The sequence below is a fragment of the Pristis pectinata genome, chromosome 19 (genome assembly GCF_009764475.1).
Source record: "Pristis pectinata isolate sPriPec2 chromosome 19, sPriPec2.1.pri, whole genome shotgun sequence".
NCBI classification, from domain to species: domain Eukaryota; kingdom Metazoa; phylum Chordata; class Chondrichthyes; order Rhinopristiformes; family Pristidae; genus Pristis; species Pristis pectinata.
Window position 1 is genome coordinate 15207602 of NC_067423.1, and position 27921 is coordinate 15235522.

Genomic DNA, 27921 nt, shown 5'->3' on the forward strand with positions numbered 1-27921 from the left:
ATTCATGTGACTATCTAAAAGCCTGTAGAACTCCACCAAACCACCTGCTTCCACTACTACCTTTGGTATCCCATTGCAGGCACCTACCAATGAAGGCAAACATGCCATACAGTGCTTTTACCACCTTTTTATTCATCTAGTTTTGTTTGCTACATTTTAAATCTTGTTTCACCTGCAAACTTTGAAATTGTGTTCTGTGTACCAAAGTCTGGATTATTAGTATCCATCATAAGAAGAGGCAAAGTTCACTAATGAAAGTTCACAAAGTTTGCCTTTGCTGGGGAACAGCACTGTAAATGTTTTTTCCAAGTATTTGTTTTTGAAATCTGAATTCAAAATTGATTATGGAAAGAATGCAGCACAATTGTTCATTTGATCTTCCATATCCCATAATTGTCTTGCCCCTATTTCCCACTCCCTGATATAGGATAGGATTCCCCTTTTTTAGTTTTCCTTTTTACCTGCCTTCACATCCAATAGATTGCAATTGAATGAAAATGCAATTTTTGACGCCACCAGTGGTATGCCTTTCACTTGGGGATTCTCTATGATAACAAACTCAGTGGCCAGCCACCACCATTTGTTACTGTAACAAGCTCTGGGAAGAGCTATAAAAGCAAAGAGAACGGGAAACAGGAGCTTCCAGTACAACCGAGAGAAAGCGATGAGAAAGACCATAGGATCTGGTGGACTGCCAACACATGGAGCAGGTGCTATCAGTCGCTAGCAACGCCTGCACTCGCTGTGTCATCCAGGGTGAAGTGCTGAGCCCTACATTTAAGTGCTGAGTGGCTGCAGTGCTCATTCTGATCCGACAACAACAGCTATTACAGGCAGCCTCACCATTGCCAAGCCTTGAGGTGATTCATAGCTGAATTTGTACCAGCTTCTTGAAACAACGGCACACAGTCTGAGTGATTTTTTTTTGAACTGTGAGAGGTGTTATATACCTATTCAGACTGAAGGACTAAGAATGCTATAACAAATATGTACTGTGCTGGGTAGCATTAACTGTGGTACCAGTGTATTTCAACAAGTTAAGGGCATGATATAAATGCATTTTGTTTTTGGTAATCCAGGTTCTAAGATGATCATTAGTTTTATTTTCCAGTATTTGTTGGCTTTAAATAAGATATACTGTGTTGCTCATTGAGAGACACTGAATAAATTAGGTTTATAATACTGAGAACGGCTTGGCTCTTGTGTTGTTTTTTTAGCAGCTCACTGTGTACAATTAAAGATTCATTCATTCACGCCACTGGAGGGAAAACAAACCAGCTGAAACTCAAATTTTCATCAGTCTCTTCCAGTAATTCTTCTAGCTTTACATGGGCTAATCTTGGCAGGCACTGTTGTTTCCTTAATATGTGAGAGAGATGAAACAGATGAGGTGATAGTTGATGCAGCATTCATCAGCTCTTACAGTGATAAGCTTGATGTAGACATCCTTGCAGTCCCTTGCTCCAATGCTAATATAGTCTCATGGGTGTTTTTGTCTGGACTGAGGGCATTGCTATGTTACCCATCTTTTCTCCCAAAACTATGTTGATTATGAAAAAAACACGAACTAACCATTTGGACAGATGAAGAACTCTGGTGTTAGGCTTCCTGATTCCTTCTCTGCCAGTTGCACGCTACCAGAGGTTTCTGTCCGTTTCTGTTCTGGTGTTGAATAGTCAAGGAGAATTGGCTTGTTTCCCATTTCAACTTGGATCGATCATTGCTCGGGTTGGATAGAATTTGTTTACCTTCATCTGTTGTTTCCGGGGTTACGGGCATGCTGGTTCCATGATAGCGAGCTAAAAGGTCTTGAGGTGCTTGCTATTCCCATACAGGAGTTGCCAGATTAGTTAATTGTTCATGAAAATGCAAATATTTTGAAGACTATGTTCTTCCAGTTTGCCTTTCTTGGAGGTGTATCTGAAACCTTTATCCTTGATCTGGCCTTCTCCTTACTGTCATTGTCTCATTCAGTATTGATGCGCCAGAGTTTCTGAGCTGTGATAATGGTGCAACATTAGGGTTTCTTGCTGTTGGGGTTGCCTTAAAGGGCCTTGATGTTACTTATTTCAAACTTTCTCTTGAAGAGTCAGAGAGTGTACTCTCATTTAACACTGTTGATGTTACACATCAGGCTATTAAGGGAAGTAAGGTTGAGGTTCCAGAAGACTGGAAGGTAACTAATATTGTTCCCATATTCAAGAAGGGCGGTAGGAATGAGCCAGAAAACTACAGGCCAGTGAGCTTTACGTCAATAGTAGGGAAACTACTGGAAAAAAATCTTGGGGATAGAATTTATGATCACTTGGAAACACTGGGACTGATTAGGGGGAGTCAGCATGGTTTTGTGCAAGGGAAATCCTGCCTCACAAATCAGAATGAGTATGTTTGAGGAGGTTACCAAGAAAATTGATGAAGGCAAGGCAGTAAATGTGGTATACATGGACAGGGTCCTGCATGGTAGGCTGGTCCAGAAAGTTAGGGAACGTAGGGTCCAATGTGATTTGGCAAACTGGATTCAAAATTGGCTTTGTGATAGGAGGAAGTGAAAGATGTTTTTATGGCAAGAAGCCTGTAACCAGTGGTCTACTGTCGGGATTGGTATTTGGACCTTTATTGTTTCCCTCATGAATGACTTGGGTGAGAATGTCTGTGTTCTGATAAGTAATTTTTTTGCTGATGACGTGAGGATCGGTGGAGTTGTAAATAGCAAGGATGCTTGCCTGAGGACACAGCAGGAAAGTTGGGCAGAGTGGTGGCAGATGGAATTTAATCTAGACGAGCAAAATAATGCATTTGGGCCATCTAATACTGGTGGGCATATACAGTAAATGGCAGGGATCTTAGAAGCTTTGATGTACAGAGGGACCTTGGGTGCAAGTTCATAGCTCCCTGAAAATGGTGACACAGTTGGATAGGGTAGCGAAGAAGATGTTTAGTTTGCTTGCCTTCACAGGCAGGGCTATTGAGTAAAAGACTTGGGACATCTTATTGCAGCTGTACAATATGTTAGTTTGGCTACACAGAATATTGTGTGCAATTCTGGTCACCACACTAGAAAACGTGGTAGCACTGGAGAGAGTGAAGAAGACATTCACCAGGATGTTGCCTGGAATGGAGAGCTTTAATTACAAGAAGTGAATGGATAGGCTGGGATTGTTCTCACTGGAGTGCAGGAAACTGAGTTGAGATCCTATAGAGGTTTGTAAAATTATGTGGGGTATAGAAGGAGTAGATCGTCACAGTCTTTTTCCAAGGCTAGGAGAGTCGAGAACTAGAGGACATAGGCTTAAGGTGAGAGAGGAAATGTTTAATGGAGATCTGAGGGGCATACTTTTCCCACTCAGAAGCTGGTGGGTATATTGAACAAGCTGCCAGAGGAGATGGTAGGGGCAGGTACAATCAGTGTTTAAGAAACATTTGGACATGTATATAGATTGGAAAGGAATGAGGGATATGGGCCAAATGCAGGAAAATGGGATTAATGTAGATAGGTTTCTCAGTTGGCATGGACAAGTTGGGCTGAAAGACCTGTTTCTATGCTGTATACCTCTATGACTCTATTGCTGAAGTGGCGGAGTACTTATTGTGCAAATTTGTGACCACCTCTCTATCATCTGGGAAGAGGAGGGCATGCCAATGGATCTTGGAAGCACCATGATCATGCCCATTTTCAGGATAGTAGCCAGCTCTTAGGTGGACCTTTCCTTTCCTAGGCTCTGATCATTCTCAACCAGCTACAACAAGCAGGCTAAGTTCGTCACATGCTTGGTAGTCTTCCTTGAACCCCATCATGGAAAGGCATTTCAAGGAGGACAGAACATACTTCCAGGAAATATTCAGCCTCAAAGCACACAAGACTAGTCAAACTGGTAGAGAACCATCCAGGAAGGCACTATGAACAATCTAAAAACCCTCCTACCTATTCCAGCTGTCAGCCTGCAAATCCTGCATTGGATCCATTAATTATTTTGTAATCAACAGGCCTGTACAGGAAGAAATTTATACATGTCTGAGAAGAAAATTGGAGCATTTTGGTGAAGAGAACATTAAAGGAGTTATGCAGTCAAGTATTTGTTGATCCTTTATTTCCCTCTCAAATGCTGACCATAGTTCACTTTTTTAAACTGGTGATAGATTGATGAAAACGGTTCTCGTTCAAAGACCCTTTTTCCAATGTTGTAACTGAAACAACTAATTCAATGCTGCTGTAACTGCCCATTGATTATAAGAAGTTGTCAAATGGCTGTTTTTGTCGACTTTCATTGAAGAATGGTATTTGGTGCCAAAGGGCTTCCTGGTAGGTGCTCGGTACCAAGTGAAGAACTGAGGGGAAGAGCTGTATAAATATGCATAGTGATGCTTTTGTAACTGGCTTAGGTGAAATTTTTGTTATGTGCATTGATAGCGATTTTCTGGAATTAATTTTAGGTGGCAAAATGTCAGTATTCTTTAAGTTTTACCATTAAGATGACTGAATCTGGAAGACTGCATAGCAATGTAGATCAATCTAGATGTGTTACATTAAATGAACCCTACATCCTTGAAGGTTGACAGCCTGGGGACACCTTTAGATGCCTTTGGGGATATCCCTCTATCTTGTATTCCCAAAATAAATGGTTTTCTCTTTTAGCCAGTTTCTGTGTCCCTTATTTATCTTCATCAGATGTACTACCTCCGTGTGACATTCTGTGATTAAAATGGATTCAGTTCAATAAACATTTGATGATTTAAGTAAATTGGTCAAATAAGGAAATGAAGACTGCAGCTATCACATTGCATTACTCAGAATTGAGTGCCTGAGAGCTTTTCAGTAAATACAATGTGCCACTGACAAGGTTAGGTCAGACTGAACTACAAAATTCATTGTGGAAAGCAATTTCATATTTCCAATATATTACATGTAGTTAGGAATTAGTTGTCTTTTTATATTGAATTGCTGACGCAATTAAGATTGATCAATCTTTTACCAGTGTCTGGGATATTGAGAGTGGGGTCTAACGTGGTAATAGACTACTGTGAGTCCTGGAATTGGGAGAATGAGTTTATGATGATGGGTGCCCAAAAATAAAGTCCCATTTTTTGAGGTCAAACTCCAGGGGTTGCCTGCCGTGATAATTTAGTGCTCGAGTCAGACATTTTATTCATTTGTTATCTATCAATCACTGGAAAATACTCTATTAATTGCTCTTGAAGAGGTAATGAGACACGTTCTGAAACTGTAGCTTTCTTCTTTGCATGTTCTATGATAATGATGTTTGGTATAGAGTTCTATAATTTAGCCTCAGCAGCGATGATAAAATAAGTTAAGATGTAATGTTTCTAAATCACTATAGGTCCGCAGCTTGAAGGAGAGTGTCAAGTGATGGTATTCCCATGTGCCAGCTGCCTTTCTGCTACTTTTTATGTTACAGATCATGGGTTTGGGAGCTACCGTCAGAGTCACCAAAGTCAATAAATTTCGTACATTTTGTAGATTGTATACATTGGAACCTGTAGTGGAAGGAATGAATGCTTTGGGTGATTGGTAGGGTGCTACTCACATGGGCTGCTTTGTTCCGTGCTTCTGGGGAGTTTTTGGAGCTGCACTCAAGGCAAATGAAGAGAATTCCACCAGGTTCCTAACTTACGCCTTGTTGATAGCGGAAAGGCTTTGGAGCATCAGGAGGTGAGTCACGTCACCAGATACCCAACCTCAAACCTTCTCTCATCACCACAATATTTATGTGGATGGTACAGTTGAGTTTGTGGTTTCTGGTTTGTGATGAACTTGGATGTTGCAGATGGTAGACTTGGTGACAGCAATGCAATTGAATGTCAGGGACAAGTAATTAGACTCTTTTTATTGGAGATTGTCATTGCTTGACACCTCAGCATTTGCTGAGGAGTTGCAAACAGAATTGAACTGTGTCAACATCAGTGAACATTGGCAGTTCTGTCTTAATAACAGTAGGAGGGTCATTGATGAAATACTTGGTTGAGCTCTATTCGCTGCCCAAGGAATTCTGATAGTGGTATCCTGAGGTTGGGATGAATGAGCTCCAAAAAACAACAACCATCTTCCTTTATGCATGGGATAACTCCAAATACGGTTCCCATTGGTGCCTATTGACCTCATTTTAATCAGGGCTGTCTGATGCCAGACTTTGTCAAATGCTGTCTTGAAGTTAAGGTCTGTCACATCTGGAATTCTATATTTGGTTCATGTTTGGACTGAAGCTGGGATCAGATCTGGAGAAAGTGGTCCTGGCAAAAATCTAGCAGGGATCAGTTGGAGCAACAGCAATCAGGTCATGGGAATAAGTGCTGCTGGAAAGCAATGTCAATGGCATCTTCCATTACTTTGCTATACTTAAGAGAGTAGACTGGATAGCACTCAGTTGAATTCAATTTCTCTTGCTGTTTGCACACAGGACATAGTGGACATTTTTTCCACAATATCAGATTGAAGCCATTACTGCAACTATACTGGCACAGCTGGGTACATGGAACGGTACAATACAGGAACAGGTCCTTTGTTCCATGATGTTGTGCTGAACTAATTAAGTTAATGACACCTAATCCCTTCTGCCTGAATTTGGTCCCTATCCCTCCATTCTCTGCATATTCATGTGCTATTCTAAGAGGCTCTAAAAAGCCTCTATTGTATCTGCCTCCATCACCCCTGGTAGTGCATTCCAGGCACCCACCACACACTGTGTTTCAAAAAAAAATTGCCCACGCATTTCCTTTGAACTTCACCTCTTCTAACCTTAAATGCATGCCTTCTAGTATTAGACATTTTGACCCTGGGAAAAAGATACCGGCTGTATATTCTATGCCTCTCATAATTTTGTAAACTTCCATCAGGTCTTCCCTCAGTCTCTGCTGCTCCAGAGTAAACAACCCTAGTTTATCCAACCTCTCCTTATAGCACATGTCCTCTAATCCAGGCAGCATTCTTGTAAACCTCTTCTGCACCATCTCCATAGCCTCCAAATCCTTCCTACATGGGGTAACTGGAATTGAATGCAATACTCCAGATGCAGCCAAACCAGTGTTTTATAAAGCTGCAATGTAACTTCCTGACTCTAGAACTCACTGCCTCAGCTAATGAAGACAAACATGCCATACACCACCTTTACCACCCTATCAACCTGTACAATCACTTGCAGGAAACTGTGGACTTGGATCCCAAGATTCCTCTGTGTACATCAATGCTGTTAAAGGGTCCTGCCATTAACTGTGTACTTTCCCTTTACATTTGATCTCCCAAAGTGCAACACCTCACATTTGTCCGGATTAAACTCCCATCTGCCATTTCTCTGTCCACATCTGCATCTGATCTATACAGGATAGAGGCATGGATAATGTGTGGAGGGCAAATGTTCAGTTTGGATCATGTGACCTTTGCTCTCAACTATTTCGTGATATTGTGTGGATTTAATTGAATATCTGAAGACTGGCCTCTGATCATGGAGATCGGAAGAAAGCCAAAGTGGAACCTACACTCTCTGTTTTTGGCTAAGAATGCCTCAGCCTGTTATTAGTACTCTTGTGCTAAGTTCTGCCATGGTTGAGAATGACGAATGTTTTTGGAACCGCCTTCTCCCATTTACTAATTTATTGTCCACCGCCATTTGCAACTAGATATGGCAGGACTGCAAAGCTTTGATCTGATCATTTGGCTGTGAGATCATATAGCTTTGTCTACTGCATGCTGATTTTCTCTTCTACCACATATGTAGTAAAGCATTGATGTTTTACTTTCTGCTGTTCTCCATCCGTTTTATCAATATTTATCCCTATCTCCACCTTTTTTGACAACCATTCCGAGCATGCTTCTGGTTGAACTGCCTTAATTTGGAAAAACTAAATTTCATTCATTTCTTGCAGATTTGCTCGATGTATTTTACCTGTCAATTTCACATTTAACATTGTTCCTCTCATCATGTACCTGGTCTCTGTCTGCAGTCTGCTGGTTGCAGGCTATTATCAGTGTCCTGATATGGTATATTCTTTTCAATTTGCATTGTTTTTGATTTAATTGAACATCATGCTTTCCTTCCCAACCTTACTCCCATGTTAATACTAAATTATGGCAAATTTTCTTTATTTTATAGTCCTGAATACATATTGTCGTATACTGAATTCATATATACTGCAGCTGTCTTAAATTTATTGGAACATTGCTGTATGATAGTAATGATTAAGACACTAAGGTGTATCAGTAAAAATTGTACTTAAACTAATACATTTGAAGCATGGCACTATTTATTTAAGCCAGTTCCACTTAGATTTTCAATTTGTGTTTCTAGCCAAATCTCTGTTTAAATATGTTAGATCCTTTAAATTGGCTGTGAATTGGAGTGGATATTAAGGATTAAAAATTACACTATTATTATTGATATGCAAGAGACCAGGAGTATACAATGCTATTCCCTCCTGTTTATCAGAAATATGGAAGTGGAATCCAGAGCAAGTCAATGGTACAAGTTTTTGGAAAGTGATAAACTGGATCAGATTTGAATTAAAATGACAACTTCAATATATATTTCTTAACTTGCTGGAACTATGTTGACATCACACAAAAATGTATGGACAAATGTAATACTTCTGCTGCTGTCCATTGCTTTAGACCTGATGGAATCTGAAATGAAGAAAACAGGAAAATTGCTGAGCTCTTGTACAATTTACTAGAGCTTGGCAGATCTAAAGGGCACCATGCAAAGGACCTGCACAGTAAACACATAGACAGCGTAACATATACCTGTATCTCAGTCCTGATGAGACTTGCATTTTTTTCTCCTTTTCAAGTAATAAGAGACTGGCTTGAAAGTAAGTAATTTATTTTTGAAAGTAAAAGTAATTTGAACCCACATTTGAACACTCATTTGGCCTGGACATCTGAAGTCACAGGGAAGCTTTTTGGTACTTCTAATACAATTTGAGATGGAATGAAATCCTTTCATAAATTGCATGACTGCAATTGTTCCTTGCTGTGGGCTAAAGTGCCTGCTTTTGGAGCTCAATATTTTCAAAGACAAACCTGCAGACTTTTTTACCCTCAGCATTTTCCTAATATCTAGTGAATATTGTGCTAGTAAACATCTTGCTGTTCTTTTCAATATACAGTCAATTGTAGTTTGGTGTATATGAATAACTGTCATCCAATTGGATTGGTATTATGTCTCATGCAAAGGTTTTATTCATTTGATTTCAATTTTTATATTGTGGTTTACTTCACTTTTTGTAAAAAAAAGTGGCTGGAAGTGGCATGACTTCTCTAGTATTTCACCCACACACCTGTGGTTCCATTTCCCAATACCAGTAGCTATCCATTGTTCACACATTTTAGCTGGGCTCTGGATGGCAATTACGAGTGCAAAATCGATCCACCATTCCTTCTCTTCCTTTGGCAATTCCTTGTGATTGAGGGTACCTTGTTTCCACTCTGATTTTGTGGGTTCTGAAATGGCTAACCAGGCTGTTATAGGAACAACAGACTCTTCCACAAATACAGCAGGAGGTTACTGATGGGACGGGTGAGTGGGTAGTTTGTGAGGTGGCAGGATGCTACTTATATGGCTTCTGTGTGCTCTTGATGTATTGTCTTGAGTTTCTTGAAACAATCCCAAATCCTCCTCCTCCTCTTTGAGTGGTCCTGGGCCAGAGGGTCCAGGAAACAGTAAGATGTTGCATTTCAAGGAGCACATTCTTTAATCTTTTCCTCTCGCTGCTTTGTAATCTCTCCCATGACAGTTTAGAGTATATTTTTCAGGTGTCTGCTGCCAGGATTGTGAACAACATGGCCTGCCCAACATAGCCAATTGAAAGTAACCAGGGCCTCAGTGCTGGGGATGTTAGCATGGAAAAGGAGACTGATATTGGTTCATGTATCCTCTTGGTATAAGGAATAGTCTTCACCTAAGATCAATGATCACACTTGCATTGATCGTGGTCTCTGATGTTGTAACCTCTTTCCTGTATTGCAGGACCCTAAATTGCTTTCTATATTTAATGGGCACCTATACCATAAGCTAAGGTGTTTCCTTCACAAATCTCTCCACTTTACCTCATTACTCCTTTGAGATACTACTTGAAACCCTTTTCTTTTACCAAGGTTTTGGTAACTGATGTCAAATTTTACTTGGCGTTCAGAACTGCCTGAGGTACAACATAAATGCAGGATCTTGTTTGTTGTTGCTTGGAAGTTGGCTTTACCAGTAGACCAAGTTAGCTCCTAATCGGATGGTGACCTTTAATTAATGCTTTTTATAGTGAAAATGTCATTAGAAGTTTTGAACTTGTTAAATGTAAATCTGGCTTGTGCATCTGGGAATATAATATTTATGTTTGGTTTCCATACTGGATCTTTGCAGAATTATCCATGGCACATTCAAGCATAATACATTTAAGAGATTTGCAAAGGAGCAACAGAATTAAGATTTGGGTTAATGACCTTCCATTAAAGCTTTTGTATCCTTTTGTTATATGCCTGTAGAGTTTGCATTGATAAGTTTAATGCTGATTTTGAATGCACAATCTAAATCTATTGAAAATCAGATGCTAGAATCTGAAGTAAGAATGGAAAATGCTGGAAACACTCAGCAGATTAGGCAGTGTCTGGAAAAAGAGAAGCAGAGTTAACATTTCAGATCAAATTTGCTTTAAATTGCACTGAATGGGGAGGGATGGATCAGCAAATTGATATCTAAATCCATTCTTTTGCTTTTGTCCCTTCATTTCGTTATTTTAGAGCTATTAAGAATGCAAAAGGACTGCACAGTAAGAAGGAGGTGCCAATCCATCGTGTTGCTGATATCTCTGGGGTAAGTTGTGTGCGTTGTTGCACAAGCAAGTCTTTTTAATGTGATGGAAGTTAAATTTTATTGTTTTATTGCTGATTTTGCAAAATCTTTCAAGGTAATGATAACTTGGTGTAGAAAATGATTTGGAATTTTCAGTGCATTACATTGAGCACACTCTCTCTACTATGGTTTTGGCAACGTGCAGAATGGGTGTTAAACTTTGTAATCACATTTTGCTTGTTTTCTCATATATTAGAATGGTTCCAGAAATGAAGAATTTCAGCCATAATATTATGCAGGATTAGCTGTTTTTTTTCCCTTGAAACAAAAGTTGAGAAGGAAGATGGTTCAAGGACCAGAAAGCACAGTTTTAAAATTTCAGGCAAAAGGTGCAAGGGGGAGGTGAGAAAAGTATTTTGCTGCCAGTACTTATGATATAGAAGCTGCTAACTGTAAAGCTGATGGAAAACATGGCTTTCAAAAGGAAATTGGAAAGGCACAAAAGACAATAATTTGCAGGGCTGTGGGGAAGGTGCAGGGAAATAGGACTGATGTGATTGTTCTACAGGAGCCGGCATAGACTGGATTGGCTGAATGCTGATCGTCTGTGCATTAATGACTGTGATCAATCCCATTTATTGCTCCTTGTTTAATGCACACCTCTAGCAGAACCTTGATTGGCTTCCAGATCTGGGCTAATATGTCACATTAGTACTGAGAGTTTCTGATCTACATTTGTCCTCAATCACTGTTCCCCAGAAATTTTACTGATGCAGCCTTGCCAATACTGTGGTATCAAGAATTTATCAGAGATTATATACTGTGAAGAGGTGACTCAACTTCTGATCTCTTGGAGCTGCTTCAACTGCTTCCTTAAATTGGGTGTGTGATAATTGCCTAATAGTGTATTTGCCCAACACTAAAGTTGTTTGATGCTCTATCAAGATAGAAGAGCCTACTTGGTCAGGGTTGACTTGTACTGTCTGCTCCTGTGCTCCAGAGGTTAGTCGTTTGCAACCAATATTTAATGCCCATCTCTATGCTCCAGCTGAGGCAGTTGGAGATATCCACCCCAAATTCACCAAAAATACCTGCAGAGGCTTGTGGTCCTTGAAAATTTCATAAAGTTCTGGCCATGCAAGTATGTATAGAACTTTGTCATTCCATATATATATGTATATATATGTATGTATGTATGTGTGTGTGTGTGTATGTATAAATATATATATTTCAGTTAAAGAAAGCTTGATTAAAAAACATAATTTATTGCTTGTTTTTAATCTCTGTATGGTATGTGATAAAAGTACATCAACACCATGAGGTGATGCATCACAGGGCAGTAGCAACAGCTCTCCAGATCATAAATAACAAGAACCTGTGAAATCAGCAGCAACTGATTTGACTCTTGAAATGCAGCTGCTTGTCTCTACTTTGTTTTGTGATCGAGCAGCTCATGTAGTAGTTCTAATGCTTTTTTTTAAAGATAGCAGGAAATGCCCACTATAGTTAATTCTTTGGTAGGCCTTCAACTATGTTAAGTTGGTTGAGCTAGGTGCACTCAACATTGCTTTAACTTCGTCCTTAACTGTGTCTTATAACCAAGTAGACTGTTTCTGACGTAGCAAATACATGTTTGCCTTTCCTCATCTATGCTTCAACTTGTCAAAGTACATCGAGGTTCTCCTTGTGTCTGCTTTCTTTCCACACACCAAAGTGTCATCTAGTTAGCTTACAACATGTTGAAGATTTTGGATCAAACTATCCATTATCTTGTAGAAAGTGCTTGGAGCTGATGCCTTTGCAAATGAACGTCTGTTGTATTGGAGTTGTCTAAGATGTGTATTAATCATTAATTACTCCAGACCTCTGCTCGTAAGCATTCAACTTGTCAAGGGTTGTGAAGATCTGTCCTTCTAGTTAAGCAGACATCATTATCAGTGACAGTATCTGCCTTTGATTCTGTTTATCCAATAAGCTCCACATATCCTAATGCTACCATCTGACTTCACAATAGGAATGATTTGGTATACAGAGAACGCGTCTGCTTTGACTATGATGCCAATCTAACTAAACCCATCTGCCTGCATGTGGTCCGTATCCCTCTATTCCCTGCTTGTTCATGTGTTTGTCTAAATGCCACTTAAACATTGCAATCATATCTGCTTCCACCACCTCCCCGGCAGCTCATTCCAGGCACCTGCCACATTCTGTGTTTAAAAAAAAATTGCCTCGCAACTCTCCTTTAAACTTTTACCCTCTTGCCTGGAAGCTCTGCCCTCTAGTATTTGACATGTTCACCCTGGGGGATAAGGACTCTGACTACCTATGCTTCTCGTAATTTTATATACTCCTATCAGCCTCCCCATGCTCCAGAGAAAACAATCCAAGTTTGTTTAACCTCCTCACAGCTAATACTCTCCAATGCATGAATCAGAAGCAGACAGTAATGTTAGATATTGAAATTGGTAATAACAAAGGCATAGAATAGCAGTTCTTTTTATAAATGTCAAGGAAAGTTCAAAGCACAATCGTGCATTTGAAGGTTTCATTAATTTCAAATGAAACTGGATGTGCCTGTTACCAACACTCAAGGTCAGAAATGGTTCCTTGGTAACTAGAAATGGACACAAATATGACTGCCATCATCTTCCATTTCTGGAGAATACATTTTTTTTTAAAAGCGACAATACTTGCAACTGGAAGGGTTAGAGGAAACAGTCTGACTATGAACAAATTCTCAATAATAAAAGTAGACTGGCACTGAGAAATTAGAAAGATGAGATTAGCACACTGATGTGAAGTATTTACAGTAGAGAAATGTGTGAGAAGGCTTGGCTGATTTGTGTGATGTTTATGCTCTGCACCAGCTTTGTCCATCTCTCATTGTTTTATTCTTTCTCTGTTGTGCTTATCTAACTTTGCCCAAACTATATATTCACTTTGACCGCTCCCCATGGCTTCATGTTCATTTTTCTAACCATTCCTTGGTAAGAAAGTTTTTCCTGAACTCCCTATTGAATTTAGTAGTAGTTTGCTTTCGGCAATGGCTCCTAACTCTGATCTTGCATGCAAATGGAAATGTCCTCTGCTCTTCCCATGGCCATTCTTGAAGCCCTCCATCAGCTTTGCTTCTCTCCTGTTTCCTAAGGAGCCCCTCTGTTTCATCTTCCCTGGTAGGCATAACTTTTCAATTTGGCATCATCCTAGTAAGTCTTTTTACGCCTTCTCCCAATATGTCCACATCCATTTTATGACATGGACTATGTAATGTCACATCTCATTCACCAGCTTTTTTCCTTATAGCTCTGCCATTTTTTTTCTTCCCATAAATTCATGCAGTTCCCCTTTAAATTGATCTTTTCCTTTAACATCTCTTTAAGCAGTCAATGATTTACCTGCTGCACTGCAACAATTTCATACTTCTCGTATTTCCTTGTGACCAAGGACATTGAACCAATCAAGTCTTCGTTCCAGAGCCCTTCCATCGATCCCATTCCTCTACTTAATTCCCTGTAATTTTTCACGCAATTTTATTTCAACAAATGCTGTATAAAGAAATGTTTATCCACTCTGAACTTATTAGTTTTCCTTTGTCACAGGCCCCATCTAACTCACTACAGCTAGCAATTTGGTGTCATCTCAAACCTTGAAATAGTACTCATGATTTCCACTTCAACTCCCACTCCCTTCCTGTGCAGGTATTTTTGGCCTATTACAGATCTAGGTAAAGGAAAGAAAGAGAATGTCCCCAAAATGCAGATCTTTTGTAGTTAAAAGGTTGGTCAGAATTAAAATGTTGCCACTGAAATTAAAGTGTAATAAAAATATGAACTGTGAAGAAAAGCTGTAACTTGCATTGTACCTTGAGTTCTCTATTTTTGGTTAACTTAGGCATAAATACACCATAAACATGGTGTGGGGAGGAGAATACTTACCAACCACCCTTCGCCATGCCCTGAACTCTGAAATTATGCCATATTGGATATTGTACATTAATCATTGTGTGCAGGCCTTAGTTTAATATTTCATCTGAAAGATTAGTGATTACCAGGCACTGTGCTGAATATTTGGCTGTGTGTGATGGTTCAAAGTTATATGTGTCGTCAATACATTTTTCATTTAGGATGGCTGCTCAGGGAATGGCAGGGTGGAATAAAGAGGAAGAATGCTGTCATGTGCCTGAAATTTCAACAAGAAAAATTCTGGCGCTTGCTATTTTTTCTTGCTGCTGCACTGATCAGTTGTGGCACTCCTGTGGTCTGATGCTACTGAACTCATAAGTATAGAAATATAAAGGACTGTAAACTGTAATGAGAATTTAGGTGGTTTTGGGATAGAATCAAAAAATGAGTTAGACACATCAGACTGAATTCAATTAGTTGAATTAGAGGTGTGTGATTGATTTAATAGTAAGGAGCAGTGGCATTCTTGCTTCCTGCACCTCCAACTTAAAATGGTTATACAGGCATTGAATAATTACAGATTTTGGATGACTGTTCTGCCATCTGCAGTGAAGCTGATGTCACAGTACATTTCTTTAGAGTATTCACATCCTTGTAGTGGCAGGAGGGTGGTAATGGTGGTGTGTTAGGTGTGGAAAGGGGAAGAGATGATGAGGTCAAAATACTCCCTATGTAATTGTACCCAGCAGAGATGGGAGGGAGGGTAGAGGATATAACAAACCTTTGTACCCACATTATAAGTACACGTCATGCAGCCTATTTAAGTAGAGCACTTTGGAGTCCAAAGAGGTCTATTAGTGTCAGATTTGGTTTGCAGGCAAAACTTCTGTTTGAACCTTGCCACAAAAACTTGTGTACGTGCAGCCTCATCTGCCATTTCAGCATGTCATTGAGGGATTATTGCACTTTCAGAGATTCTTTATGGTTAAACCAAAACATTGTTTGCCCCTGGATGGATGTGAAAACTCCTGCAAGACTATTTGGAGAAGAATTGTTGACAAGGTGATTTTCTTTCACCCAATACCAAGAACAAAGTATTGGGCATTTATTTCATTATTTATTATTGTTTGTAGGAGCTTACTACTTGTGCACATCTATTACTGAATTTTCGTGCATTACAAAATTGACTTCAAAAGTAAGCACTGGCAGTCAAGCCTTTTGGGATGACCCAATCATGGAAGATGCTTTATAGATCCAAATTCTTTTTCATTGTGCTCATGGCTTCTATGATGGAACGGCATTTTATAGAGGGAAACTAAGTGTGCATCCCCTGTTGTGGAGGTATAGTGGTTAAATTTCTGGGCTAGTAATCCAGAGGCCTGGAATAACACCCAGAGATGCAAGTTTAAAACTCACAGCTACAGCTGTGAGCTTTAAAATAGGTCAATTAAAATAAATCAGAATTTTAAAGAAAACCTGAATTAATGCTGACCATATAATGCTGACCACTTTGGTGGGCCGAAGGGCCTGTTTTGTGCTGTATGGTTCTATTATATAACCAAGGGGTTGTTGTAAAAATCCAATCTGGTTCAAACGTCCTTGGTGACAAAATTTGCCACCACCATTTGGTCTGGATTATGTGTGACGCGAGACTCAGAGCAATGTAGTTGACTCTTAACTGCCATCTGAAATAGCCTTGCAAATCACTGAGCTGTAACCTAACTGCTACATTACAGTAGTGATTCAAGGATGTGGCTATCATCACCTTCTCACAGGCAATGAGGGATGGGCAGTAAATGCCGGCCCTGCTGATGATGCCCATATCCTGAAAAATGCAGGGAACAAAAACTGGTTTAGGAAAGGATAGGATATCTTTATTAGTCACATGTACATCAAAACACACAGTGAAATGCATCTTTTGTGTAGAATGTTCTGCGGATAGCCCGCAAGTATCGCTATGCTTCCAGCGCCAACACAGCATGCCCACAACTTCCTAACACGTACGTCTTTGGAATGTGGGAGGAACCAGAGCACCTGGAGGAAACCCATGCAGACACAGGCAGAACATACAAACTCCTTACAGACAGTGGCTGGAATTGAACCTGGGTTGCTGGCGCTGTAATAGTGTTATGCTAACTGCTACACTACTGTGCCTAGAGTGCTGTTCTTGGAACTCCTGGTCATGGATTTTTATTTTGTCCTTTTATTTCACAACTATGGCAGGTCCTCCATCCCCTTCAAAGAAAAAAGACAGAATAATTGCCTAAAAGATGAGGCAAAAATGCTTTTTAAAAAGGGGAATTGTCATAAGGTAACTATGAGCTCATTGCAAATTCAAGAAAGCACACGATTTGCTTTAAGCTTTGTTTGAAAACTGGAGGAGAAGTAGATTTGAGGTTATTGCAGGTGTACCCTCCATCCAGTGAAGGGAGAATTGGGCAATAAAAGACTTAGAGTTGTGTGTATTTGTTGGATAACATAATGAAACAGAGACAGTAATATTGCCACCTGCTGACACCTGAACTCCTAATTTTGGAGCAATTAAATGCATGTCTTGAGTCACATTTGCAAACTTGGATGCTATCTGTAGAATTCATCCACCAATGATACCCCTCACTCTCAATGGTACCCCACCCTCACTACATTCTACAGGGGTACCATTGAGAGTGTCCTGACTAGCTGCATCTCTGCCTGGTACGGTAACTGTAACATCTCTGACCATAAGTCTTTGCAGAGAACTGCGAGTACAGCGAAAAAGATCATTGGAGTACCTCTTCCCTCCATCCTGGATAGTTACAATACACGATGCACACGTAAGGTTTATAGAATTATAGACGGCCCTTCTCATCCCTCCCATGACCTATTTGTCCCACTGCCGTCTGGCAAGTGGTACCGGAGCATCTGGGCCAGAACTACTGGATTGCACAACAGTTTTCTCCCCCCAGGCTGTCAGGCTCCTGAATACCCTGGTAGACAAATGCCGCGTCAAAAACTCTGGTTTGCATAATGGCGTATAAGAACTTTGGCTGCTGCTGAACATGTTTATACAATGAGTACAACACACTGAGCTTGTATTTCTCTTGTCCAACTCGGTTTTGCACTAAATCTGCACTAAATTTGTATTTTATATATACTGGTTTTTTTTTGCACTATTTGCACTTGCACTATTTTTTTTGATTTTTTTTTGTTTGTGTTTATTGTATGTCTTCTGTTCTATGTATGTCCTCTGTTGAGAGAATCTGGGGGAAACAACATTTTTTCCTGCCATGTGTTTTTATAGCATGGATGAATGACAATAAAGTAACTTGAACTTGAAAACTATGGAATAGAAAACAGTCCAATGCCCATCTGGATCTAGAATTGTAGATATTTTTTATTTGATTTCTATTATAACTTATTGGTCTCAAATTTTAATTAGGTTCACAGAGGGTTGTTGTGAGGGGTGGGAAATAAATGGAAATATGCAACGCACTATATAATACGATCAGGCAGAAGTTTTTTCATCTAGATTCCAGCATCTGCAGTCCTTTGTTTCTCTTGTGTTATATAATATTCCCAGTTACGTAGCACATATTTTTCCACACATGAGGCGATGATACGTTGTATGATAACTGTTGGTTAGTATCGTGTAAGATAAATTAGCAAATAAATTAGGAGTAGTGTTATGAAACTTTGTGTTAGTATACAAAATATTTTGTTTCCTGTTCTGTGGAGTGGTGAGAATATGGTACAATACCTCATGGAACATTGATGCACAGAAAATTGTTGGATTTACGTTGGCTGGATGGTACATAAAGATGAAAGGAATAGAGGGATTTGGATTGCAGGATGGGTTGAGGTAATTGGGTGAGTAGAACATAAACATTATAATAGATCTGTTGGACTGTATGTCTGTGTATGTGCTGTAGAATTTGAGTACCTCTACTTGAAGGCATTAAGGTCAACAAAATGATCTACATTGCCAGAGAACTTGTAAAATACATCACGTGCCAAGAAAAATGTTTGCTTTTAAACAGTGTTTTTGTGATTGTGGTTTGGGTTGAACTTAATCTCATCTCTGTTCTGCCCTTGTCATTTCATGCCAGACTGTAATTTCCTTTTTTTGTAAGGACATGTGAATACACCTGCCTCATATAATACAATGTTGTAAATACCATAATGATGGTTCTTGCTTTATATCCAAATACAAGAACATATATTTCTTTGTTTCTATTTAATGAGGTTGCTTACCTTTTTTGCCCCTCATTGGACTGTCTGATAATTTAAACCAGTCAACAGAGTTTGTTTGGTGTGCATCTTTGTGATGATAAATAGATATAAAAGAATTTGGCACGTTTCTGCAGCATTGGATACAAGACCAGAGAGCATTTGCAAGAATGGTATAGGACACTAGTAGGACACAACTGGAATGTGTGTTCAATTCTGGTCATACATTATAGGACAAATGTTATTGCACTGGAGAGTGCAGTTCAGATTTACCAAGGTGTTGCCAGGACTGAAAAACTAGCTTTGCAGAAAATATGGGTTAGGTTATGGTTGGTTTTTTTGGAACTATGGAGGATGACAAGAGTTTAAATTATGAGTCACTTAGTGTAGAGTAAATAGAAGTACATATTTTTTCTAACCAGAAGGGTCAAAAAGCAGGAGGCATAGGTTTAAAACAAATAGTAGAAGGATTAGAGTATAGATGGACGGGAGAAAATCTCCACCCAAGGCATGGTGGGGTCTGCAACATACTGGGAAGGCATTAGAAGCAGTAACCTTTGTCACATTTAAACAGGACATATCATAGAGTCATGGAGTTGTACAGCACAGAAACGGGCCTTTTGGCCCAACTGGAATTTCTGGACTGTGATACTAAACCCATTTTCTTGCATTACGTCCAGATCCTCTTCTTCCTTTCCTGTCCTACCCAAATGCTGTTTAAGCACTTACTTGTATCTGCCTTTACTACTTCCTCTGGCAGCTTGTTCCACTCACCACTCTGTGTGGAAAAACTAAACCCTCAGGTCTCCCTTAAATTTCTCCCTTCTCACTTTAAATTTATAACTGTCTAGTTTTCGCCTTTCCTAATCCAAGGAAAAAGAAACTAATTATCTACCCTATCTATGTCCCTAAGGTCCCTCCATAACCCCGATAAGATCATCCCTCAGCCTCTTCCATTCCAGCGAGAATAATGCAGCCTATCCTTTCCTTCTAAGTAAACCCCTCCATTCCAGGCAACGTTCTGGTGAATCTCTTTTGCATTCTTTCTAATGCTGCCACATCATTCCTGTAGTCTGGTGACCAGAGCTATACACTACTCCAAGTGCGGCCTGACTAGTGTTTTGTACAGCTGCAACATGATATCCCAACTCTTATACTCATTGCCTTGATCTTTGAAGGCAAGCATGCCAAATGCTGCCTTCACTACCCTATCCACCTTCGTTGCCATTTTCAGGGAGATATGAACTTGCATCATAAGGTCCGTGTATTGCAATTGAAGAACCAGACCTGCAGGGTATGGACATAAGTTTATAAGAAAATAGAGAATTCCAGAGATTCAACACCTGCGAGAAATTTTTCCTATACACTTCAGTTTTAAATGATTGCTCCCTAATCTTGTATGGCTCCTCATTCAATATTTTCCCACTAATGGAAACATTTGACATTCAGCCTGTTGTTCCCCATGTATGTTTCAATAAGATCACCTACCCCACCCCCTACCATTGTTCAAAACTTCAAAGAATATTGACATAATTTCTTTAGCTGCTCATGATAGGGTTGCCTCCAACCCTAGTATATCTTTTCTTAAATAAACAGACCAAAACTGTGCACAGTACTCCAGGTCTAGCCTTACCAGTACCCTATATATCTGTAGCAATGCTTAACTCTTTCTGAACTCCATTCCCCTTGCAATAAAGGCAAATATGCCATTTCCCCTTTTAATCACTTGCTGCACCTGCCTGCTAACTTTTTGTGATTTGTGCACAACACCAAGATCACTCTATTTATCTGCAATCTGTTCCAGACCTAGTGCCATGAAATAGAATTAAATTGGATAGCTCTTTTCCAACAAGTATGCACAATCAAATAAAATTTATTTTGCATTTTTCTGTTAATTAAGGATATCAGGCCAATATGTTGTGTCCATTCATTACACAATCTCTGCAACTGTGCTTTATTATTGAAATGCCTATGAGGTCCAAGCAGCAAAATAGAACATTTTAAGTTTAGTACTTTGTTATCTTGTTATATGGTAGAATTTTATTACAATGCATGTTGTAGATATTTGTCTGTCAGTTATCTTGTATGGCAAATATTAGTTTCTGGACAATTTTTTCTTCCTGTCCTCAACCCTCTTAAGTATTTCATTGATGCCCCTCTTGTGGTTCAAAGCAGCTAACCATGGTAAACATGTTTAAGCAATGATTGTATTGCTTCCAGTTCCCACACACAACTGCCCATGCAAAAAACAATTCTATCTTGCTGCGTTCACTGCTGTCATTAAACAATTATTTGGTTTATATTGAGAAATGTAGGTAAAGGAAATGTCACCTGAATCATAGGAAATTTATGGAGAAATGATGCTGAGTGAAGGGATAGCTGATTGCTGCTAAAACACTCTTCCAACATAAACTTACAATGAGGACTCTAATGGGAATTGAAAATCTGCTGCTATCAACAAAATTGGTTGTAAAATTGTTGAGATAGAAGTTAAGCTTGTGCAGCATTGCTGGATAGAATATCTGCAGATCTGGAATATGTCTGCATCAAGTGACAGTTCAAACTGCTTTGAACATTACATTTTTAACCTACTTATAAAAGTGCAGTTGATACAATATACCTTATGCATACTTAAAGATTATAATTCTCAGGTTTTTGAATTGGTGATATAGTAAATCTTCATTAATCTGGTATCCACTGTGTCGGATTGGCAAATTTTCCAGACTGTTGGATGTTATTCCAATTACTATTTCAGTGCACTTTTAATTCAGTTTTAAGATGTTACATAGTAATATAATACATTTTTTAGTGATTCCAGTAGGTTTAAAGGGAGCATGGGAACCAGGGCCCTTGTGTGTTAAAGGGAGTGTGGGAACTATGGCCACATTGCATGGGAATCAGCAAGCACCCTGTGTGCCAGTTGCCAAACCATTGGGATTGCTAAATAAACAGTGAATTAGAGTTTCTACTGTACTTTAGTAGAATTGTCCTAATGCTTTTATATGAAACAAACAGGATTTATCTACTTCTAAATCATTAGCCACGGTCAGAGTTTATAGCACTGAAACTGTAGATTAAAGGTGAACATCTAGCAAAAGAGTGAAATGATCAAATTTATTTTCTGAAATTTAGTACTACAGGTAAGAGACACATGACCCGACTGTAAAGTCTGCAAAGTATTCCACATTGATCGTTTCCTGAGTTATTGGAATGAGACAGTGTTATGATCCATTACTTTGGAGATATGTTGGTTGTTTCCAATTGTTACATCAGTGTGATTCCGTTTTCAGCCATGGGCTTTTTATATGTGCTAAACGTATACAAAAACATTGCAGATACTGGAAAACGGAATTAAAAATAGAAAATGCCAGAAATACTCAGCGGGTCAGAACATCTGTGGAGAGAGAAACAGGTTAATGATTTTCCATTAAAACTTGGAATAACAATATAACACCTTGAAGATCCAGAGAAAATGAGAGGGGAGGAAAGAACCAAAAGGAGGTTTTTGATAGGGTAGAAGAGAGATCAGGGGTTGTGCAATATCAGGAATAAAAGGCTGGAGGATATGAAGTGCTGAATTACTATTTGAAATCACTAAAGGAATGTGAAAGCTGGAAATCTGAAATAAAGTTGGTGGCAATTCTGATTATCTGAAATTGTTGAACTCAAGATTGAGCCTGAAAAGCTGGAAGATGAAATACTGTTCCTCAGGTTTATTGAGACATCATTGGAGTAGTGTAAGATGCCAAGGACAGAAATCAGACCCAGAGTGAGATGAAGGATTATAGTTAAAGGAGACTTTTGGTCAGTAGATTAAATGATGCCCTTTTGTAAGGTGCCATGCTAGGTTAATAAACAAAATCAGAGTACATGGGATTGGGCGAATATACTGGTGTGGAGCAAGAACTGGTTAACAGACAGAAGACAGGAGTAAATGGGTCATTTTTGAGCTGGGAGTTTGTGAGTAGTGGGGTTCAACAGGGATCAGTTTTAGACCCCCTGCTCCCTTCTCAGCTTTCCGCAGGGATTACTCTCCGTGACTCCCTGGTCCACTCATCCCTCCCCAGGCACTCTCCCCATAACTGCAAAGGTGCAACACCTTCCTCTACACCTCCACCCTCATCATCATCCAAGACCCTAAACAGTTCTTCCAGGTGAGGCAGTCTTTCACATCCAATGGTCCCTCTGCAGCCTCCTATACATTGGTGAGACTGGATGCAGATTGGGTGACTGCATTGTGAGCACCTTCACCCCATCTGCTGTGGCCATTGGGATCTCCTAGTTGCAAGCCATTTTAATTCTCCTTCCCATTCCCACATTGACATACAGTGGCATGCAAAAGTTTGGGCACCCTGGTCAAAATTTCTGTTACTGTGAATAGTTAAGTGAGTAGAAGATGAACTGATCTCCAGAAGTCATTAAGTTAAATATGAAACATTCTTTTCAACATTTTAAGCAAGATTAGTGTATTATTTTTGTTTTGTACAATTTTAGAATGAAAAAAGGAAAGGAGCACCATGCAAAAGCTTGGGCACCCTAAGAGATTTGAGTTCTCAGATAACTTTTACCAAGGTCTCAGACCTTCATTAGCTTGTTAGGGCTATGGCTTGTTCACAGTCATCGTTAGGAAAGGCCAGGTGATGCAAATTTCAAAGCTTTATAAATACCCTGACTCCTCAAACCTTGTCCCAACAATCAGCAGCTGCCTAGCACTCTGAAAATTTAAAATAAATGATGCCCACAAAGCAGGAGAAGGCTATAAGAAGATAGCAAAGTGTTTTCAGGTAGCTGTTTCCTCAGTTCGTAATGTAATTAAGAAATGGTAGTTAACAGGAACGGTGGAGCTCAAGTTGAGGTTTGGAAGACCAAGAAAACTTTGAGAGAACAGCTCATAGGATTGCTAGAAAGGCAAATCAAAACCCCTGTTTGACTGCAAAAGACCTTCAGGAAGATTTAGCAGACTCTGGAGTGGTGGTGCACTGTTCTACTGTGCAGCGACACCTGCACAAATATGACCTTCATGGAAGAGTCATCAGAAGAAAACCTTTCCTGCATCCTCACCACAAAATTCAGCGTCAGAAGTTTGCAAAGGAAGAGCTAAACAAGCCTGATGCATTTTGGAAACAAGTCCTGTGGACTGACGAAGTTAAAATAGAACTTTCTGGCCGCAATGAGCAAAGGTATGTTTGGAGAAAAAAGGATGCAGAATTTCATGAAAAGAACACCTCTCCAACTGTTAAGCACGGGGTGGATCGATCATGCTTTGGGCTTGTGTTGCAGCCAGTGGCACACGGAACATTTCACTGGTAGAGGGAAGAATGAATTCAATTAAATACCAGCAAATTCTGGAAGCAAACATTACACCGTCTGTAAAGAAGCTGAAGATGCAAAGAGGATGGCTTCTACAACAGGATAACGATCCGAAACACACCTCAAAATCCACAATGGGCTATCTCAGGAGGCACAAGCTGAAGGTTTTGCCATGGCCCTCACAGTCCCCTGACCTAAACACCATGGAAAATCTGTGGATAGACCTCAAAAGAGCAGTGCATGCAAGACGGCTCAAGAATCTCACAGAACTAGAAGCCTTTTGCAAGGAAGAATGGGGGAAAATCCGCCAAACAAGAATTGAAAGACACTTAGCTGGATACAGAAAGCGTTTACAAGCTGTGATACTTGCCAAAGGGAGTGTTACTAAGTACTGACCATGCAGGGTGCCCAAACTTTTGCTTCGGGCCCTTTTCCTTTTTTGTTATTTTGAAACTGTAAAAGATGGAAATAAAAAAAGTAATCTTGTTTAAAATATTAAAGAAATGTGTCAGCTTTAACTTTATGCCTTTTGGAAATCAGGTCACCTTTTACTCGCTTAGCTACTCACAGTAACAGAAGTTTTGACCAGGGGTGCCCAAACTTTTGCATGCCACTATATCTATCCTCAGCCTGCTCTACTGCCAAGTTGAGGCTAAGCGCAAATCAGAGGAACAGCACCTCATATTCTGCCTGGGTTGTCTGCAACCTGGCAGCATCAATATTGAATTCTCCAAATTCCAGTAACTGTTCCCCCTCTGTTGCTTTTCTCTTTTCCCTCTCCTCCTCCACTTTGCCTGCATCACCATATCTCTTTCACCTCCCCCACCCTCTCCATCTGCTCATCACCCACATGGTCCCTTGCACTGTTTACCCCCTCCATCCCTTTATTCCATGCTCCACCAGCCTCTCCTGTCAGATTCCATTATCTTCAGCCCTTTGTCACTTCCACCTATCACCTCCCAGCTTCTGGTGCCATTCTCACTCTCCCTCCTCCCCCATCTGCCTATCACCTCCCTCATCTGGATTCACCTATTGCTTGCCAACTCTTGATCCACCATTTTATACTGGCTTTCCCCCTCTTTCAGTCCAGATGAAAGATCGCCCTGAAATGTCGATTGTCCATTTCCCTTCATAGGTGCTGCCTGAGTCGCTGAGTTCCTCCAGCTTTTTGTGTGTTGCTCCATATTCCAGCATCTGCACTCTCGTGTCTCCAGTTTCAGACCTTAGCCATTCAGTTTGTTTCAATGATATGGAAAAATATGAAGTCCTAAAAACTGTAAATGTGTCCAGTTGATAAATTATTTGGAAACTGAAATTTGACTGTTTCCATCACTTTTACTTTTTTTTAATTTGCAGATCATAAACTATGTGAGTTTTTCTTCTCATTCCATTCCTTCCCCCCACCTTAGTCCTATTTTGGTATCTTTGACCCATCACTTCTAATTGGCATCCTCATTATCATAGCTTTTAAGAGTGTTAGTATTAATGCACATTGATATCTGTGCTTATGAGTGGTTTTTAACATGAAGTCAAAATAACTTGTAATGATAGATGTATCAAAAGGAAGGGCCATTCAGAAGTATGGGTGTACTTGTTTAATCATAGTCATTAAGGAACTCAGATGGGCAGTGGTCAGTAAATTTCTCATTTAAGAAAGATGTGCATTTTTTCTGGAGAAAATTCTTTAGTGACAAAATGTAACTGGTCTTTTGATGAATAAAGTAGACAATATTGAAGAAAGCAAGATATGCAACTTAAAATGCAGATGTGGAAATCTGAAATAAAAACAGAAATGCTCAAAACCCTGAGTAGGTCAGGCAGTATATGTGGAAAGGAAAACAGAACATGATTCAGGTGGAAGACCCTTTATCAGAGTTGGGGACAAGAGAAATCAAGAATACGCATCTGTCTCAACTATGCTCACTTTACCTCCTGTGAGCTCTCCATTCCATTCTCCCAGGTCCTCAGTCTTTATCAGATTTTCTCCAATGGTGAGACTTTACACACAGATTCCTCTGAAGTATATTTTGTCTTCCTTCTTCCTGAACATAGATTTCTGTCTAAGTGGTTGACGGAACTCTTGACTGCATCTCATCTATTTCCCACACCACTGTTTTCACCCCTTTTCCTCCTGGGCACAGCAAGGATAGAGTTCCCCAGGTCCTTTCACCTCACCGGCCTCCACATTCAACAGGTCAGCCTTCACAATTTTTGCCAGCTTTAACAAGATTCCACCACCACATCTTCCCCTCCTGTCCCCTTTAGACATTTCATAGGGGTAGTTCCCTTTGTGACTCCTTGGTCCGCTTTTCCAGTCCCACAAACCACTCCCCTTCTTAAGGCACTTTCCCATGCAACTGCAGAAGATGCAATACCTGCCCTTTTACCTTTCCTCTTTCCCCTTCCCCCATCCAGGAATCCAAATGGTCAATCCAGGTGAAGCAACAATTCATGTGTACTGCTTCTAATCTAGTGTACTGCATTCACTGTTAATGATGAGGTCTCCTCTCCTTTGACTACTTTGTGGAGAAACTGTATCCTGTCTGCAGGGGTGACTGACTACCTTGTAGCCAGCGATGTTAATTTTTCATCCATTCCCTCATTATGGCTTCCTGTGCTGTTATATTGTGGTCTAATGTAATCTTAAAGAACAGCATCTCATCTTCCGTCTGGGTACAATGCAGCCTTCAGGACTCTGTATCAAATTTTACACATTTGGGTACATTGCTTTCTCTTTTTACATTAGAATTGGCCATTTTTGCCATAAGTCATCTACCTGAGATATTGACTCAGTTTTTCTCTCTCCATTAGCACAGCCTGATGTGCTGGGCACGTCATAACTTTTATGTTCCTTCATTTGTCTTCTCATTCTGTAACTGCCCTCTTAATAACTCATTGTTTGCTTTTACTCTCTAACTGTACCCTTCACCTATTGATCAAATCCCCCCCATAGCTTATCCCCAGAGCACCCTCACCTCACCTTAATAGAGAGATTCCATTTCTCCTATCCATCTCTACCCCACCTTCTCTGCAACTTAAAAATAACTTGTTTTCTCTTTTCCCCATCTCTGATGAAGGGTCTTCTCCCTGAACTGTGAGCTGTGTTTAGAAACACAGAAAACCTACAGCACAATACAGGTCCTTCGGCCCACAAAGCTGTGCCGAACATGTCTCTACCGTAGAAATTACTAGGCTTACCCATAGCCCTCTATTTTTCTAAGCTCTATGTACCTATCCAAAAGTCTCTTAAAAGACCCTATCATATCTGCCTCCACCACTGTTGCCGGCAGCCCATTCCACACACTCACCACTCTGAGTAAAAAACTTACCCGACATCTCCTCTGTACTTACTGTCCTGCACCTTAAACCTGTGTCCTATTGTGGCAACCATTTCAGCCCTGGGAAAAATGGTTTCTTTCCACAGATACAGCCTTAAGTGAAATTTCCAGCATGTTCTGTCTTTAGTTAGCAACAGAATATCACTAATGTTATGGACTCAGTGAAAGTCCCTTTAAGATAGAGAGTGTGTGTGTATGTGTGTGTGGGGCGTGCTTACGTCAATAGAAGATAAAGGACGTAATGACGTTGTTGAAGAGGTTAGAAGAAGAAGAAGGAGAGAGAGAGAGAGAAGGGAGAGAGACACCAGCCTGCTTGTTTTCTCTATCGATGGATGAGAAACAATAACTGTGTCTGCCACTGAAATCCATGTATGG

General features: G+C 39.9%; 1 protein-coding gene across 1 annotated transcript in view; it reads left to right on the plus strand.

Moving 5' to 3' along the window:
• The window catches only part of snd1 (staphylococcal nuclease and tudor domain containing 1), a 746083-nt gene that overhangs the window by 216643 nt on the left and 501519 nt on the right, over nucleotides 1–27921 (plus strand). The window contains exon 14 of the mRNA XM_052034288.1: nucleotides 10739–10811. Within this exon, the coding sequence (XP_051890248.1) occupies nucleotides 10739–10811 (73 nt within the window). The remainder of the gene's footprint in view (nucleotides 1–10738; nucleotides 10812–27921) is intronic.